Here is a 19,755-nt window from a genome sequence, read left to right as displayed (position 1 = left end):
GCTTTAAATCAAGAATTCATTGGCTATTTATAGAATTATTGAATGACGTAAACAACTGGTGCATATAATGGTCAATTAAAGATTATTTAATTATAATTTTATGAAATTTGTTAATAAATTTAAAAAATTAATACGCTATTACCCGCTGATTCCATCTGTTTTTGAAAAATAGTAAATGATTAAAAATCGAAACATGGCTTTATAAATCTATTGGTCAACGCAGTTAAGCTGTCATAAGAAGCACTAAAATGAGTCTTAAGATCCATATAAATTGAGTCTATAATGGGCTTTCCTCATTTGCGACCCACATCCTCACCTGCAGTAGACCACTCATCTGCCCATTCCAGCCCTCCATTGGAGATGGTGGAACCATGTTTTTTTTTTTTGGTACATTTTTTTTATTATTGTATTAATATTTGTTTAGTATGATATTGTTATTTATGTTTTATATGTTAAAATAAATATTTGTGAAATTATTTTATATTAATAAAATTATTGAATATTTTATTGTAAAATATTCGTAGTTTGACAAAAAAAAAATTGAAAATTCATTTAATTACATTTTGATAATTTTTATTTTTAGCATTAAATTTGAGTTGAAATTTAAATTCAAATTTAAAATTAATAGAATATTGTGATTTTTTTTTCAAATATTTATAAAAATATCTTAAATTGAAATAACCAAATGCAGTTCAATTCTTTTTTTAATTTTAAATTTGAGTTTTAGTAAAATTCACTTTAATAATATTTTAATTTAAACTTAAAAAAATTAAATTAAACTGATTAACTAAATTAATTATTTAATTAATCCATACATAAATTTTACAATGTGCAACCTAAACTTGAAAATTCAAAATCATAAAATCTTAACCATTATAGGTACAGGTAATATCTCATAAAACCATCATAAAAGTTTTCGTGTCAAGAGTCAAATTGAATTTTACTTTTGTCCAAAAAAATATGCAAAATATCATTTAATGTTAGATAAAAAAGTAAATTGTTTTTTTGTTAAATTTTTTATCTATTTATACTATTAAAAATTTATATGATTGATAAAATAATTAGACAATAATATGTGACATATTATATATACCTTATATTGACATATAAAACTAACTTTTAACAATATAAATAAATAAAAATTTTAACAAAATGATCAATATTACCTTTAATTCAACTCCAACACAAGCTCAGTAGTTTTACCGTAATATCTCAATGGCAGGTAGTAGTATTTTTATTTTGAGAAATTAAAAGGAAAAGCTGAAAATTAATGGGCAACTACTGGTTTCGGCAGCTGTTGCAGAAGACTTGTCATATGGAGATTACGTATGAGAATGAATCTGATGGTACAAAGTGGTTCACGTGTATGTAATCACTTGATCATATTTTTTTGACGGTCTTGATTTCCCCAATGCCAATCCTTTTTCTTTCTTTTTTTTTTTTATATATTCCTTTTTGTCTGTGTGCCTGCTCATGGTCCCATTTTCTAAGTAAATGTAAGAATAATGTATTAAGTATAATATAACATAACCAACATTTGTGTTTAACTTTTTTTTTACATATTTAATAATATATATTATATTGATAAATTGTAAATAGAAATAAAAAAACACAACATCCATAAAATATTCATGCTAAGGTTTTTTATTTAAAAAATATCTATTTTTTATGATTTAATAAAAATATTATATTAATTATCAAATAAATGCTGGAATGTAAATTGTTATTACTTAGGCACTTCCGCAGGCACCAGCCGCTTGTATTAATAAGGCTGGTCTATTGTTATAAGTAAGAAGGATGACTAGGAATTTATTTCCAGAAGGGTAAAAAAATACAGTTTTTCAATTAATTAAATGCTAAAAAATTTAAATTGAAAGTTTTAATTTTTGAAAGGAAAAAAAATTCCATTTAGTCAAAGCCGTAGCTACACCTCTGATAATATGTAACGTGATATCAATTTTATCGAGAAAATATGCAAAAGTCTAACTTTTTGTTATTTTTATTATTTTAATAAATAATTATCTACTAAAAATTCTACTAATTTAAAAAAGTAAAACATGTTTTATATTAATATTAATATATTTTATAATTAAATTTAAATAAAATAATTCACTCTGAACTAATTTATTTTAAAATAATACTTAAAACTACTAATAATTTCTTTCATCACTATTGGATAAAAGAATAAATACATTTAAATCAGTTTAATATAAATTAAATTAATTGATTGTATATTCATTAATAATTTAAAATAATAATAAAATTCGAATAACTATTAAGAAATAAATGAAGTCAGAATGGGTGAGTAAATGACGTGAGCTTTAAATACGTTTAATTCCAAATCAAATACAGGTAAACCTAACTAAGATTTTGCCAACGTGATTCAGTCGTCCCATTGTAAAAATATTTTCCTCTACGCATTAATAATCCATTCAAAAAATAACAATAATTAAGCTCGATTGAATATTAACTCAATTAATATTAATATTGTTATCGGTGTAAAAAGATGTGGATTTAAGTGTATTAAAACGCATTATCCTTAGAGGCGTAAATAGATAAAACGTTTGGTGAACTGTTTGTATAATGTTCGTTTATATTTGTTAATTAAACTAAATAAATGAGTATGAATAAAATTTTTATGTTTATTAAATAAACGAACAAATACGAACAGAGGTGTGTTTGGTTCGTTTATGTTTACGAACAAGCTCGTTTATTGACTTGTTTATTGACTCATTTATTTATTAATGATATATTCTCATAAAAATTCTATTAGTATATATTAATAAAATTATCTTAAAATTTGTTTATTATTTTATTAGTATATATTAATAAAATTATATTGATTTGTATTTTTCATTTATAATATAATTATTAATATATATTTGACTATTTTATATCTAAACAATATATGTGTGTATGTATTTGTTGTTTGTTTATTATTTATTAACATTATTCGTGAACGTGTTCATTTAATGTTCGTGAACATGTTCGATTATGTTAATGAATATGTTCGTGAACATTAAACAAACGAATATAAACACACATAATTTTAAATAAACGAACATGAATAAAAATTTAAAATTTTTAACGAACACAAACTAAACACAAACAAATTTAAAAGTAACAAACCAACATAATAAAAAATTTATTAATTCAAACTTAATTCATTTACAGCTTCAATTATCCTCCTATAAGTATGGGAGAGGAGAGATTTATGTTTAAAAAAAAATGAATAAATGCTGGGCCATCTTTTTACGAAGTGTAGGCCTGGTGGCCCTTCATCCTAACATCAAAAAATTGCATCTTTCAACACATGGTTTCTAAAATTGCAAAAAATAAGCACAGCGAAATGGCTGTCACATGCTCTGTGGAAACAAACCAGGGGCCTTCACATCCAAGGATGCTATGTTAAAAAGGCACTTCCAAATTTAGCAACTGTTTCTAATACCTTCCTGGACAAATTTAAATACCATACAATTAAAAATATAAACATAATAATCTCAATTAAAACATTAAATCATTAATACGTATGAGTACATAAATTGATTTTAAGATGCACACAGGAGAATCAAACAATGTTTTGATTTTTGATTTAATAATTTAATAAATTGATTGTATTAACTATATGCATTCTTGGAACATACAGCCAACTTAGAACCCAATTTTAAGTTGTTTGGATTTAAGATTGAGTGTGGGGTATTCATGTTTATGTGATTAAGATTGTATATTCAACTTAATGGGAAAAAACTATTTAGATAGCCATAATTTATAAATCATACTTATAATCATAATAACATTAAAGAATGACATTTATTGTTTCAAAGTTAATAGTTTTTGTTGTTAATCAAATCTAAATTTTATTTGGAAATAAATAATAAAATTAATTAAAATAACAAAAGTAAAAAGGTAGTTTAGTCTAAATTTTTAGATTTTTTTTTTGTAATACAATATAATTTAAGAAATAGATAGTATTGCTATATTACCTTTTATATTATGACATTTTGATATTATTTGAAAATATGAAATTATAATATGATTGAAATGTTTCGAATCTAAATAAAATAATTTAATGCAAAATATAAAATTACGGGTGCAATGTAATATAATATCAACTAAATATTTATATTTTAATTCATAAATCACAAGCAATTCAAAGGAGATGAAAAATAAAAGTAATGCAAATCTCATTTATTAATTTATTTATTTTTATATAAAAATATTTTTAAAAAATAAAAAATCTTTGTAAAAATATAATTTTCTATAACAAATTATTTTTAATTATTTTATTGATTATTGATTTTAACTAGATTTGAAATTTAAATGATAATATAGATATGCATTGAAAGTTTACGAGTACAATCAAAATGTAAATATAATTATATATTCGAGTAATTATAAAATATAGAATCAAATTATTATAATATAAATAAATTAAAATCAAAATAATCTTAAATTATATCTAATTAATCAAACTAAAACTCATATTCCAATAAATTTCCCAACCTCTTTTACAGGTTTAGATTTACTAAGTCTAATACATTGTCTTAGTAACAAGAGTTGTACAAATAAGTTAAACTCTAGAAAAATTTTCTCCTTAGATTTTGATATGCTAACAACCTAGCATGTACAACTGAGCTTATATTTTGTTACTATTTTTATTAGTAGTGTGTTTCTAAATAGATTATTGAAATCTTAACCATGTAAATTTATTTATTTATTTATACTCACAATCCCAAAAAAATAAAATAATGTAATAATGTATTATATAAAATATTTCATTAGGAGTATTATTTTATTTTTTTATATAAAAAATACAAAATATAATAAAAAATGATCAAAATAATATAATATATTTTATAAAATTAATATATTTTATTATTATCGAATTGAATTAATATCCGAATTCTTCCTCGTGTCAACTCAAACGGAAGGGTTTAACATTCAATATAAATTATAAATTTTAGCATCACTAAAATAACAAAATTTTCTTTGGAGAAAAGGTAAACACCATAAAAGAAAATTCACCATTGTTTAAAAGAAGAAAGATTATCCGCGAAAGTGCAAAGGCAAAAGCATCATCAGCCATTGAATTTCCCAAAGACTCGCCATCCTACCAACATTGGAGTCATTTCGAATTACTGCTCATTTCTTTTTTTTTTTTTGAATCAAATGGAATTGAGATTACCAATTATATATAATCAAATCGAATTGATCTCTCAAAGTTGGAAAGCAGCAGAGACTCAAAGAGGGGTTAAAATCTCATTCCCCACTGTTACAGTGATTACCCAAACCCGAAAAGACAAAACCCACATTTGTGTTCATTCAACTATTTACTTTTCCTTCACGTTTCCCTTTCTCTTTCTCTTTCCCATTGTGTTGTTTTTGGGGGGGTTTTGCTTCTTTTATTTTCGCTTTGTTCTTTCTGTAGTCTTCTACTGCCACTTAAAGCGTTCTCTCTCTCTCTCTGTCTCTCTCTCTACCTGTGCTTTCTTTCTGCTTTCTCTCTCTTTTTAACCTTTGTTTCTGGCGGATAAACCGGGGTCTTTGCAGATCCAGGGGAAAAAAAATCCCAACTTCTGGTAAAAACTCTTATTCTTTCCTCCTTTTTTTTTCCTTGTTAACTGTAAAGCGTAAACTCAGTCTGTGTGTATATATGTGTTCATTCTTTCTCTATCAGTTTTTCTTTTTCTTTCTTGTTAAAGATAATGTTTTTGTTTACATTTTGCAGTGCTACTCAGTTAGTAATGTTAATTAGGACAAAATGATGTGGATGTTCTTGGTTTTTCCTCTCTGATCTATATTTCTGAGCTTAAGACCTCCTTCGAGGTAAAATTTCTGCCTCTTTTGTTGCTTTTGTTTTTGTTTTTCTTGCATAATTGGTTTCTTTTAGCTTTTTTTTATCTGCGTATGTTTTGTTTTCAAAGGTTTTTTTATCAGTAGTATTGGAATAGAGTGTTTTTTATTTGGGTTTCTAAAGTATTTTAATTAATTATCAGGTCTTCATTTCCAATCATCTTTCTCTTTAAAGTTTGACTCTTTTAATTGGAAACTGGGATTTCAGTGTTCAAAAATGTGTTTTTTTACCCTTCATTGTTACTTTTGGCACTTCTAATTGCTAACTATTTAGGCCTCATCCTCATTGGTTTCTGCTTGTCATTTAGCTTCTCTTCTCTTCTCTTCCATTTTGGTTATTTGTTTGTAGAAGCATTTTAATGGCTTACTGCTTGCAGTTTCGTACTTAATTATGCTTTAGCTGGAAAGGAAGCAGGGATTAGATGGGGGAGAATGTTGATTTCAGACGCTGGGATGAATTGATACCGGATGCCTTAGGGCTGATTTTCAAGAATCTTCCGCTCCAGGAAATACTTACTGTTGTTCCGGGGGTGTGCAAGTTGTGGCGGAAAGCGGTTACTGGACCGTATTGCTGGCAGGACATTGACATTGAACAATGGAGCCAACAATGCCGGCCTGAAACCCTTGATCGAATGCTTCAAATGCTGATAACTAGAAGCTCGGGTTCACTCCGAAAGCTTTGTGTTGCTGGTCTCGCTAATGACCAGAGCTTTTCACTCATTGCAGATAAGTAAGGACATTACATATTGCTATCCATGCCTTTCAATTGCATTTTCTGTTTATTATATCCCCTTTGGCGTGAAAGTTATTACATCTGCAATTTGCAACTGGAAGGGCATAAAACCACTATAGGTTTCGATACGAGGCTTATGCTTCATTTATTATTTCATGAGCTAACAGGCTAAATGGAAAAAATGCTGACATTGGGTGTATGTCGCGGCTAAAGTCTTAGCTTAGGCAATTAATACTAAACTGAAAACTAATACCTAGCTGGATGAAGCTGCTCATAATTTTCATTTTCCTTCTATTTTACTTTAAATTCTGTATCTTGAGTATCTTACTGATAGAATATAATGGCTTCTAAGATCAGCGTTCACGTTCCTTTTTATTCTGTGACTTCATTATGGATATTGTAAATTCAATAATTGCTGCCCTCATTTTCACTCTTATTCTACCCTGCTTCTAGTGCCAAATCCCTTCAGACTTTACGGCTGCCAAGAAGTGAAATAAGTGATTCGATAGTGGAACAGGTTGCTGGGAGGCTTTTTTCGGTGACTTTCTTGGATGTTAGTTACTGCAGGAACATCGGGGCTCCAGCCCTTGAAGCAATTGGTAAGAACTGTAAGTTACTAATGGGGTTGAGGAGAACAATGCACCCATTAGAGGTAATTGACAAGCTGTCTCAAGATGATGAGGCCTTTGCCATTGCTACAACAATGCCGAAGCTCAAGCAACTTGAGGTGGCATACCTACTTATTAGCACTGAAGCCGTGCTTAAGATACTCGAAAACTGCCCTGAGCTTGAATTATTGGATGTGCGAGGATGTTGGAACGTGAAGTTAGATGAAAATTGTATCAAGAAATTCACACGACTGAAAGTGGTCGGACCTCATGTTGTTGATTATTTTGGGATGAAAGGTTGCGATGACTGTTCAAATTATTCAGGTTCCTCTGGTTACTTGGCCTGGGACTTCGTTGCCGGAAATGTCGGTTCTGATTATGACGATGAAATATCAGATGGGGATTGGGAAGATGACCAAAGCATGGAAGATGTCGAAATGAGGTTCTACGATGGATTTGATTTAGACAATGCTGCCTTTGATTGGCCCCTCTCTCCCTAAGGATTTTTCCCATCTTATTTTCATAACTGGCTTTGACAATCTCTGTCGATGCTTTTCCACCATTATTGAGTACCTCTTAGCTGCCACTTTGTTATGTATAAACATAGCTTTTCCATGAGTGTTTGTAATAAAAAACCAGTAACACGTAGCCAAAAAAGAAGAAGCTTTCTTTTGTATATATATTTATGGTCCGGTAGTGCCCTTGCAATAATTATAGAGTTTCGGTGTGGGATTGTAAGATACTTGAGATTGGTGTGTTTGGTTGGTGACTTTGATGGAATATCAAAGAAAAATGGATCAGATTCTGACAGAAAGGTCTCTTTTTTATTCACTTTAATCTTTTGACTTCTGTTGGATGCTTTAGGTTCATAATCAAGAAAAGTAGTTGAAAAGGTCAATGTTTGAGGATTGGTTGTTAAGCTTTTTTTTTTTGCTCAATGCTTCATTATTAAGCCAAACCAGTGTGTGTCCAGTGCCCTTCACCTAAAAGAAGAATGTGTTTCCCTCTTTTACTCGTTATAATCCATCCTTTAATATGCCATGATTTAACAGGAAAAAAAACCCCTCATTTTGAAGTATCTTTCATTTTTGGGGGGTTCATCATTGAAGCATCTGATTCAAAGACAGCTGCAATATTCTAAGTCTCTGTATTTATATTTGGAAATGTGCTCAACATGGACTTTATAACTTTAATGCTATGTTTGGTAGGAATATTTATTTTTCACATATTGTAGTTATGAGTTAGCTACACTTACATTATTTGTTTTATGTTCAATTACAACTGATAATTTTTTTTTTCAATTTTTAGCCACAAAAAATTAAATATTTTCAAGATTTTAATGTATTAGAAGGGTCTTTTGTATTAACCCAGGTTCGTAATCAAGTTACTCATTGATGAAAAAAAAAAAAAACGAAGCTAAAATGAACTATTTTTTTCAAGATGTTTTTTTTTATGTCGATAATGTAGATGAGTACCCAATCAATTAAATTTCATAGCGCTGATGTGAGGTTTAGTTGGCGGCGACGTTGGTCAGTTCATCCTGTTTAGAACATGATAAAAAGTTGACAATTTAGATGATCGGAGTATGGTGAGGAAGCTTGGCTTGGTGCTTCTCTAATTGATGGGCTCTCCTGTGAATGTGAGGAGGGAGATGAAAAAAAATGGAGAGCAGAGAGAGACGACCCAAAAAGGGTCCTTAAGGCCTTGGATACATACATTATTCGTGTAGAAGTGTAAGCCTTTAAAGTATGAAAGAAAACAAAGCCCAACCAATCCAGACACATACCATAGCCCACCAAAACAACAAATTGAACAGTTGTCAATATCTTAGACCCACTATGAAATTTTTTTATTAGGTTCTGTTGTTATAAAGAGAATGAACAATTGGACCACGTCCATAGAAAAAATCAATTGGACCCGTCAAAACGATTAATAAAATAACATGGCGGGGGTATAAATCTCGACAGTTGGACTGTAGTAGTGATGGCGGTTGAAAGCAATATTATATTATATCCTAAATTCATGCCCTATCCTATTTAACTTTCTTTATTACCATCAATGCCTATCATTAGCTTTTATTTTACTCTTCCCATCTACCTGTCTTTTAGTTTTTTTTTATAATTTCTATACATTTATTTTTTTTAAAATAATTAATTATTAACGTCACAATACGTCAACGTTGAAATGCTACACTAATAAGTTAAAGGAAAAATTGTTTACTTTTCCATCCAATTATGAATATTTTGATCAAACACAATAATTTGAGGATTAAAAAAGATAAAAAATAAATAAATTTAAGGACTAAAATAAAACTTTTTTTATCGTTCGAGGTTGAAAACACTCATTGCGCCTAAACTCAAAAACTTTCCTAATTGCACCGTCCCCCCTTTTTTCTCTCTCTCTTCGCTATATTTCAGGGGGCGAAACATAATCAAGTGGACACATACAAAGCTACTGAAGAAAAAAAAAACAACTTCAAAAAGTTAGAATTAGAAGAGAAAAATGGCTAGTGGGGGAGGGTATTGTGATCCAAACCAGACGATTGACTACGTTTTCAAGGTAGTTTTAATCGGTGATTCTGCCGTGGGTAAGTCTCAGGTTCTTGCTCGGTTTGCTAGAAATGAGTTCAGTTTAGATTCCAAGGCTACCATTGGAGTTGAGTTTCAGACTAGAACTCTTGTTATTGAACATAAGAGTGTCAAAGCTCAGATCTGGGATACTGCTGGTCAAGAACGGTGCTTTTTCTTTTCCTACGCAAATATAATTGTTTTCTCTTCCTGTTTTTGGTGAAATATTTCTGGGTTTTTCATTTTATGTGCATTTTCCCCTTCTTTCCCCTTCTTAGACCTGTAGTTTGTAGATAGAATTATAAGCTTGCATAAGAAGAAAACTGTTTGAAACTGAAAACCCAAGTCACTCTGGAATGGCAAGACATGGTTCAGTTTGGTAACATGATTGTGTTTAGCTGTTTAGATTATTGGGTGTTGACAGGTTCGATCATAGGATTGGATGTTTGATGGATGAACTGTATATATAGTTCCTCTTGATCTTTATTGATTGCTTTTAACTTGATGAACTTGATAAAAACATGCAAGCTGCTTAGATGAATATGAGCCAGGTCCTTAGTTGAATCTTGTGACGGTGTCATTTTTTCTATTTAAGATCGTACTCTATTAGATTCTTGATCTCATAGCATTATCATTGAATCTTAGCCTCCACGTCGAAAATTTGTGCTTGTGGTATTGTGTGTTCAAGTAAGCAATGCCATGTTGAAAACCTGGGCTGCGGTATCTATCATCCCTCTTAAATTTGAGCAGGCCACCGGATATAGATCCTCCATATGGAACTCGAGCCATTTTACCTTAATAAAATAAGTTGTCGATGTTGATCTACTGCCTGAGTTTGGTTAGGGTTTTATCATGTAACCAGATGGTAATGGTTAAACCGTTGAATCTGCTTCTTGACAATAAGGTTTATAACAGATTTTCGTACAGTCTAACCTGCTGGTGCCGTATAGGGTTCTTGCTATTTGGTTATAGCGGTTCATTTGACATGTCATTTTGTGTCTGGATATACAAATCTAGTGATCTAGCTCGGCTAATTCTTTATAAGCAGTTGGTAATTTTATTTATTCTCTTCTGTTGTATTGAATAGATACAGAGCTGTTACGAGTGCATACTATAGGGGCGCTGTTGGGGCAATGCTGGTTTATGATATATCGAAACGTCAGACCTTCGATCACATTCCACGTTGGCTAGAAGAGTTGCGTGGCCATGCTGACAAGAACATTGTTGTCATTCTGATCGGGAACAAGAGTGACCTCGAAAACCAACGAGCAGTCTCAACGGAGGATGCAAAAGATTTTGCTCAAAAGGAAGGACTATTTTTCTTGGAGACCTCAGCTCTGGAAGCTACTAATGTGGAGGCTGCCTTCTTAACCGTGCTTAACGAGATCTTCAACATTGTGAACAAGAAGAACCTAGTTGCCACTGAGAATCAAGGGAACGACAACCCTGCTACACTAGCGGGCAAGAAGATCGTTGTTCCGGGTCCAGCTCAAGAAATTCCAGCGAAGAACATGTGCTGTAGGTCATAATTTAATCGGATTTGTCCAGTAATATCCGTTCCTTTATTTTTTCACATTCATGATAGCAAATTTTTCTAAAAGGGTGGTAATCTATTTGTATGTTTAAACATTGCATTAGTTTAGTTTGCAAGAGAAGGCTAATTAATTGCATGTTTTGAGTTGGGAAAATAGAGAAGCAAAATTTGAAGCAGAAGTGTAAATTGCTTCAATGTTGTTTCTTAAAATTATATATTGGATCCGTTTATCCTATTGAAGATCTTCACTTTTGTCTTTGAAGTATTGTATCGAAGAGAGAAAAAAGAAATTGTTTTCAGATATACCCTGGGGTTGTTCAACAGCCGACCTGCTCGGACTGATTTGGGTTGGTTCCACTGTGGTCAAAGGTAAAAATGGACTTCGTTAAATGGGCTCAAAGAAGAAAAAACCGAAAGGCGTCAACCCGGATTAAGGTTGATCCACGGCATTATGGACATTAACAAACACCTGACAAGCATCAAACCTCTTAGCGGCAACTCCATCAAACTCTAGTGTATAATGGCCCATTTTTAGGTGCTGAATTGGGGTAGGTAAACGCCGAAACCTATTCAAAATCTTCTCAGTCCATATCCATAGACACTTCGGCATAAGTTACTTAGTATACATGAGCGAAGCTACAAATTTTTTAAGGGTTGAATAAAATTTTATTTTTGATAATTTATATCTTTATAATTTTTGGAGAATTAAATAAATTTTTATAATTTTAAATAGTATATAGTGTAACTTTATTTTTACTAATTTAAAATTTTTAAAAAAAAATAAAAGTTCTAAATAGCAACTTTTTATTTTAAGGGGTAAGGCCCCTGCTAGCCCTTAAATTTGTCTCTGTCAGCATATGTTCTTTTATTTAAATATAACCAGAGAAATCAATATAGTTTCTTTATATTACGGGTTTAAAACCCCTTTCCCCTGCCCGTAATAAGAGGCAAATCTAGAGGGGGCTGGCATGGGCCCCGACCCCCCAAATGTAAAATTGTTATTTAAACCCTTATTTTTTTAAAAATTTTAAATTAGTAAAGATAAAATTATATTTTGGCCCCTTAATATTAAAAAAATTCGATTTAATCCTTTAAAAATTATAAAGATATAAACTATAAAATATTAAAATTTCATTCGGCCCCCTCTAAAAAATTGTTCTGACTTCGCCCCTGCCCGTAATAAAATTTATTCTATTAATGAATATATATTTACCGATTGAGTCTTAACTCGATTGGTATTGGTATTATTGTCAACATTAGAGAATGTAAATTCAAGAATGTTGAAACGCGTTTATCCTCATATATAAGGGTTAGAGAAAGATTGTGGGTAATTCTAAGCATTATATTAATAACTAATCGTGTATAAAATAATTATCCAGTACACATGCATACTCTTTCCTTTTATTATTTTTTATTTTGTACCATTCATTTGTAGACAAATGCACTCTTGATTTGATAAAAATAAATAAATAAAATCTAACACTAAGATATTCTCTTTCATTTGTACCAAAATTTATTTCTTCTAGTTTGATTAGGGAAAAAAATCAATCACTAAAATATGCCATGGGATATTCCTTTAATTTCCTTTAGAAATAATTTTTTACCCTTTTAATAAAATTTTAAAAGTTTTAATTGTGATTCATTTTGAAGATAAGTGAAATTATTAAGTGAAAATCCTCATCACACACTCTTAAAGTCCATTATACAAAATTATATTAAAAAATTTAACATTTTATAGGATAGAAAACAGACGAATAGTTGTGGAATCCATAGGATATAATATTAAAATGGAAATTTAAGTGGACAGCCATATCAATCTTCCCTCATATTCCTTACCTATCAAATCTATACTACTAATATATAAAAGATGACATCTGTCCACTACAGTGCTTTTTTTATATATTGGCTAAATTTCAATTTTAATCCCTTGAGATTATATGAGAATAGTTATATTTTTTAAATTTGATCTTCATATTTAGCTAAAATTTGAGATTTAATCTCTAAATTTTAATTTTGTAATGCCATTATTTTGTCTAAATACTTTATTTCGATTCAAATACTAAGGTGATCTTTTAAGAATCGTTAACACCGTTAAAATTCTCTGTTAAATTTAGATCAATTGTAATGTTATCTTTTTGTTACATGGATACTAAATGAGTATTTTTTTTTAAAATATCATACCAATAAATTTAACAAAAAGAAAGATGCGATCAAATAGACATAAATTTTAATTTCAAAAAGTAAATTAATTAAATTCATAAAAATAAATAAAAAATATTTTATAATTTATAATAAATAATAAATAATTAACCCAATCCGATATGTGCTCATATTTCATATTGATTTGAATTTAACCTTGAAATAATCTATATTTCCTATTGTTTAAATAATCATATAAAAATATTTTTTGAGTAGTTTCATTGTTTTAAGTTGTTGGAAAAATAAAAAATAAACAAAAAAAATGGTATTGTGATTGTGATTGTGATTATGATTGATAAAATGAGGAAAAAAACATGGATCCTTTTTCCTATTAAACTTTAAAAAAGGAGAAGAACAGGATGCCCTCTAACTTCTATAAGAAGTGGTCCATCTTTTTACTTTTACTTTGATTCAATGGTTGCAACACTTTTACTATATGTATCCCTTCTATTTTCTCTATTGTTTTCCTTTCATGGATGAGTTTTCTCTTTATTTATTGAAAGTGCATTTCAAAGACCACCCCTTGCATTTCCATTTTCTTCTTTTCACGTATTACAAAAGTCAGCTTTTACGATACTAAATATTGTCAAATGGAGCATAAAAACAATCGCTATTTATGTTTTTAAATAATTTTAAAAGAAGAGGGAAATGAAATATTAAAGATTTTTTAAGTACAAATTTTATTTTTAATGTAATTTTTTCTTCACCCACGTGGTGGGAAAATTTGTATGAAATAGAGACGCCACATTTTCCTATAGTTTTTACCAATTATTTATTGTCATTTCAGTATTTTCTTTTCATGTCATTGACATATTTTGATAATATTTTTACATTGTAATCTGAATCTTAAACCCTAACCTTGGACCCATGAACTAGATTTTAAGGTTAAAAGTTTAGGATTCAAGATTTAAGATCTAAGGTTCAAGGTCTGGAGTCCTGTCAAGAGGAAAAAGCTGAAAATCAGGAGGAAAAATTTTATTTATTTGTTATTATTCTATTAGAAATGAATAAGGATCACGTGAAATCATAATTTTATACAATCCATTTTCTTGAGGTTCAAGGTCCATACTTTACGGTCGAAGGTCAAGGATTCAGGTTAAAAAAATTATCAAAATGATGTGTCAATAATATTAAAAAAAATATTAAAATAACATTAAATATTACACAATGATTTCATACTATCCTTCTCGGTTGTATGTTAAGAGTAAAAAGTTATTATGAAAATTCAAAAAGTAAACTAATCCACTTATAGTTTCCCACTCAACTACTACACTGACATATTATCATATCCGCCCAAAAGTGTTTAGAGCTTTACAGCATTTAACAAATACAAATTGTATCACTTATCTTTGTCTCTATTCAACTATTTTACTCTTTTTTTTTTCTAATGGCCATGACATTCATCATTCATCACACTTAATACAACCTTTTCTTTTTGGAATTTGGTCTATCAAAACACATTCTGCTCATTGAGAATTTTAGGGAATAATTAAAACTTTAGAAGCAGACATAACATTTAGTTTAATCTAATCCCCTTCATGCTAATGAAACATCATCCACCCACTGAAGAACAGTCTCCCATAAGCCATGAAAATACAATACACTGCCTTTTTCTGATTCGGAACATAATTTTCAAACTCAAACTCGTAATGCACATACAAAATCACCACTTGTTTCTAAATCATCGATGTCCGCATCACAATCAATGTCATCGTCATCAAGATCCATGCTTCCACCAAGTAATTGACTACCAACTTTTGGACCATCACCACCCTTCCTTGCTTCATCTATTATACACAATATTTCTTCAATACTCTGTGATTCTTCTTCATTTTCCATGTACCCATCTTCTCCTTCCATGAACTCTATTGGCAAATTCTTTAGAAACCAGGGATGCTGCTTGATTTCTGGTATGTTTATTCTCTGCAATCGAACGACAGATATGTATCTAATACGGGTATTTCAAAAATTACTTTACATGTCCGGATATGAGTCAAATACCTTTTCGGGATCCGCTACGAAAATCCTCGACAGCAGAAGTTTACACTCCTTTGAAACTCGAACGTAATCAGGAATTGAATAGTGGACACTCAGAATCCGCTGTCATAATCCAATTATCATTTATTATTGTTGTTTTTTTTAATCCCAACATAATAAACTATCATATCTACAGTCTATATGGAGCCAAAAAGGGCTGATATCAACTAACCTGAATTGTTTTTCTGAAATTTTTTGGATCTTCAGGATCTTCAAAAGGATAAGCCCCAACCAACATGACATACAAAGTAACCCCACAAGACCAAACATCTGCAATCTAAATATTTCCAAAACGTCTCTAAGTTTTCATTCATATGAAGTTCTACTCAGCTCAACTCGGAATAGTATGTCTTATAGACCAAAAAGTACAGAAACAGGGAATAAGAATTACCTTCCCATCATATTGTTTCCTAGACAAGACCTCTGGTGCAATGTAGGCTGGGGTTCCTACAGTAGATTTGGGTTGGGAATGAAACACACTTGACTGAAACATGCAGTACAATGTTAATAATTTAATTTTTATAGCTATGTTGTTTGGACTCTTTGGTCGGTGTTTGACATCCATGCTGAACACATTTTCAGGCATAGATATGGGAATATGACAGTCCAAGTGTACGGAAAAAAGTAAAAAACTAAATAAGCCCGCGTCAAATATTATAGCATATCAAACACATACACTCAAGTCCAAGTAACATAGCTTTTATAGCAAGTAATCAAGATTGATGCTGAATAATCGATAAAGGTTCATTGCCTTAGAGTAGCCAAAGTCGCATATTTTGAGTCTAGGCGCAGTGCTCCCATCTAACAGCGTGTTTTCCAGCTTAAGATCTCTATGACAAATTTGCTGTATAAAAAGGGGTGAAAAATCTCGATTTAGATAAGATATGATAGGCAAAAAATGGAAAACTATTTTCAGAATTAGTATATATACCATTGCATGGCAATAGCTCACTCCTGATATCAGTTGCTGAAAGAAAAACCTTGCCTGACGCAGTAAAGCAAATAACAGTTAATGAGAAATGGAAAAGAATGAAATTCAATATAAAAAACACTAGTTAAATTCAATATATATACCTCATCCTCACTAAATCTACCAGCATTGCATATCCTTTCAAAAAGTTCTCCTCCAGCTGCGTATTCCATGACTATGGCAAGATGGGTTGGTGTTAACAGCACCTGCAAAAAAAAAAAAAAACAGAACAAAAGATGAACCGTTTTTAAGCCTGTTAAGTTCAAAGCAACTCAGGTTTTCTCTGGATGTTCATTCATTCGATATTTAGAGTTATAGCAAGTAATTTAAAATGTGAAAGCAGTATATATATATAGATATATACCTCTTTGAATCTAATTATATTTGGATGCTTCAAAGACCTATGGTTCATAATCTCCCTCTGCACATGTTCATCTATCTGCATAGTCAAAGAAACCCTTGAAATCAATCCATTGAGTCTAAACAAGAAAAAAGGAGCCCAATTTAGCCTATGACTAAAAAGAAAATGCAAACAGATACAAGATCATGAACATTAACCGTAGAAATCAGAATATTAAATATGAAATGAAAGGAAAAAGAAAAGAAAAGAAAATCCAAGTACGTACCTTGGGTCCTCTTTCAATATACTTGACAGCATAAAGGTCACCACTCCATTTTTCCCTAACCAGCTTTGCAACACCAAAGTTCCCAGACCCAATATCTTTCAGTATCTCATAACGATCCATTTTTCCAAAACCAAACCCCAGAAAAATCTATATATGACGTATAATATATTACGAATATATGTTCTATGTTGGGTTTTTCTTAAATTTGTTGATTTTGCTTGTGTTTGATTTGGTTTGAAGGTTGATGAAACTCGATCTTAAGGATATATATTGGAGAGGAGATGCTTAGAATCGGAGCATCTCCATGATTTGGAAGGCTTTTGAATTTCTGGTTTGAGTTTGTGGTATAGCTGACAGCAAAGGCGAAAAGGCCAATACGAAGTGGAGACTGTCAAAATGGTGTCAACTGCCAACGGCAGAGAGACAAAAGAAACGCAGGAAGTACACGTGGCGTATAATTAGAGGTTGGAATTTGGAGCAGAAATAGAACAAGTTGCACACTAGACAACGACGTCGTTGCCTGCGCCTTTGTTTCCTTTTTTATTTTATTTTTGGTTTTTGTTTGGTTACCCTCCCTGTAGGTTTCCTCCACTTACTCGCCTTACTTCTTTTGCTAAATTACTCTCTTCTTGTTATTTAAACACTATAATTTTTTTAATTTCTTATCCTGTTTTTTTCAATACAATATTTAAAATTACTCATAGTCTCTCTTCAACCTTTAAATAAGAGGATAATACACTTCAACATACTCGAGTCCACGTCTTTCTACACAGACAATTATATTAATACAAATCAAGTTAAAACTCAATCAACATTTAAATACTATAATTAATGCGAATGATTTTATTTTAATAATTAAGAGAGGAGAATAGAATTGCTTAAGATCGAACCCTAACTCTCATATCTACAATATAATACTTTTATTATTGAATCAAAATATTGCTCGCAATGAGACATGAATGAAATTTTGATATTTTTTGCAAAAGTTAAAACTTTTGGAGTATTTAAGTTCTAAGTTTTATTATGTTTAGGGTTTCACCGGGGCAGGTGAAGTTATTAAATCGGGAGAAAAAAGCAATAAAAAATCAGTTATCTTTATTGAGAAAATTTTTGTTGAAATTTTAACTTTACAAATTTCAAGTTATATTTTTAAAAATTAAAAATAAATAAACAAAATATATCTCAACCTTTTGTTGACTAAAATTTTTTTATCACTTACGTACCAAATAAATATCCTATTAATTTTTATAGGGACGGATCCACTTATACGGTGTAAAAATTAAAGTAGTTTTTCACACTTTTATAATTATTTATATGATTAATATTTTAACAATTCAACCGTTATATTTTATGGTCTGTTCATGTAAATCATACTTATCTAATTTGATGTAAACTTAAAAACTTCTAAATATTTGTTGTATGTAAAAAATCAATTGTTGAATATATATTAATATACAGAGTATTTTAAATCAATTTGATAAGATATTGGATCGGTTCGAAAATTTGCATGCATGGCAAGTACAATTATATTGAAAAATTTATTGATTGGATCATTAAAATATTAATCATATAATAGTTAGGAAAGTGTATAAAACTATAGTTATTACAATGTGTAAGTGAATCCTTCCTCGATTTTTATTGTTAAAGTTAAATATTTTTACTGTAGGATTGATATAATTATGTTTTATAAGTTTAATTTAACATTCAGTATCTAACATGATACTTTTTCCTAATTTGGTACTTAAGTTTATTTTTTCCAATTTGGTATCTAAACTTAAATTTTTTCTTAATTTGATATCTGAACTTATTTAGTCTAATTTGGTACTTGAACTGGACACTTTTTCCTAATTTAGAACCTAAAACTTTTGTCTAATTATTATATCAATTACTCCAATATATATACTAACAACTTTTTTTTTTGTGACGTGACAAAAACAATCAATATAAGATCATAATAAATGACATGAAATTTCTTTTTTATATTTTAAATGTTGAATTAGTTTAATATGTTTATTTTATTTTTATTTTTAATCTCACCTAATAAATTTTTTTATTTTAAGTTTTAAAACTCTTATTGTCTTCTTTTTCACACTAATGATTTTTTTGTGAAATTGAGTATTTTGTGAAGACCAAATCATGCATTAAGCATGCCGTCTCTCTCGAATTATTCCTGCCACTAACAATTAAGGTAATCGAACCCTTATGAAAAGTGAAAATTTGAGCATATTGTTTAGGAAAATAGAGAAAATTCTAAATAAATGTAATAAATACTATCATTAAATCCCATACCATTTGCCATATGTCAAACATACATTAGCTATTTATGTCCTTTAAAAAAATTTTAACACCATTAATGTTATGGAGTAATTTGAAAAAAAAAAACTTAGGTATCAAAATAGGAAAAAGTGCCAAGTTCAATTATCAAATTAGACAAAAAAAAACTTAAGCACTAGATTAGAAAATTGTGTCAAGTTCAAGTATCAAAATTAGAAAAAAAAAATTAGGTACTAAATTAAAAAAATGTGAAATTCAATTACCAAATGTTATAGTAAACCTATTTTATACCATGGAGGCACATGTATTAGGAGTTAAATTGTATTTTGACCCCTATATTCAAAAAATAAGTAA

The 19,755-nt window shown here is 29.8% G+C and overlaps 3 protein-coding genes across 4 annotated transcripts; 2 read left to right on the top strand and 1 right to left on the bottom strand.

Moving 5' to 3' along the window:
• Window positions 1-5,062: 5,062 nt before the first annotated feature.
• LOC107899865 (F-box protein FBW2) lies at window positions 5,063-8,004 on the top strand. 2 transcript variants are annotated; one of them, XM_016825611.2, is made up of 4 exons: window positions 5,063-5,579; window positions 5,729-5,826; window positions 6,231-6,583; window positions 7,040-8,004. In XM_016825611.2, the coding sequence occupies exons 3-4, from the start codon at window positions 6,276-6,278 to the stop codon at window positions 7,692-7,694; spliced, it is 963 nt and encodes a 320-aa protein (XP_016681100.1). In that variant the 5' UTR covers window positions 5,063-5,579; window positions 5,729-5,826; window positions 6,231-6,275; the 3' UTR covers window positions 7,695-8,004. The 2 variants fall into 2 exon arrangements, with proteins under 2 accessions (XP_016681100.1, XP_016681106.1); XM_016825617.2 differs by having other exon boundaries at window positions 5,113-5,579; window positions 6,254-6,583.
• A 1,536-nt stretch (window positions 8,005-9,540) lies between these two features.
• LOC107899881 (ras-related protein Rab11A) lies at window positions 9,541-11,594 on the top strand. Its single transcript, XM_016825624.2, has 2 exons — window positions 9,541-9,929; window positions 10,849-11,594. Exons 1-2 carry the CDS (start codon window positions 9,697-9,699, stop codon window positions 11,288-11,290), a joined length of 675 nt encoding a protein of 224 aa, XP_016681113.1. The 5' UTR covers window positions 9,541-9,696; the 3' UTR covers window positions 11,291-11,594.
• Window positions 11,595-14,942: 3,348 nt separating this feature from the next.
• LOC107899890 (serine/threonine-protein kinase SAPK2) lies at window positions 14,943-17,527 on the bottom strand. The gene is made up of 9 exons (XM_016825631.2): window positions 17,128-17,527; window positions 16,866-16,940; window positions 16,606-16,707; window positions 16,463-16,516; window positions 16,283-16,375; window positions 15,923-16,015; window positions 15,704-15,808; window positions 15,496-15,594; window positions 14,943-15,417 (listed from the first exon to the last, which is right to left on the bottom strand). The coding sequence occupies exons 1-9, from the start codon at window positions 17,245-17,247 to the stop codon at window positions 15,133-15,135; spliced, it is 1,026 nt and encodes a 341-aa protein (XP_016681120.1). The 5' UTR covers window positions 17,248-17,527; the 3' UTR covers window positions 14,943-15,132.
• Window positions 17,528-19,755: the final 2,228 nt, after the last annotated feature.

This window comes from Gossypium hirsutum, chromosome A11, assembly GCF_007990345.1.
Source record: "Gossypium hirsutum isolate 1008001.06 chromosome A11, Gossypium_hirsutum_v2.1, whole genome shotgun sequence".
Classification (NCBI taxonomy): domain Eukaryota; kingdom Viridiplantae; phylum Streptophyta; class Magnoliopsida; order Malvales; family Malvaceae; genus Gossypium; species Gossypium hirsutum.
The sequence above is the reverse complement of the archived record's forward strand: the minus strand, read 5'-3'. Positions and strand labels throughout refer to the sequence as shown.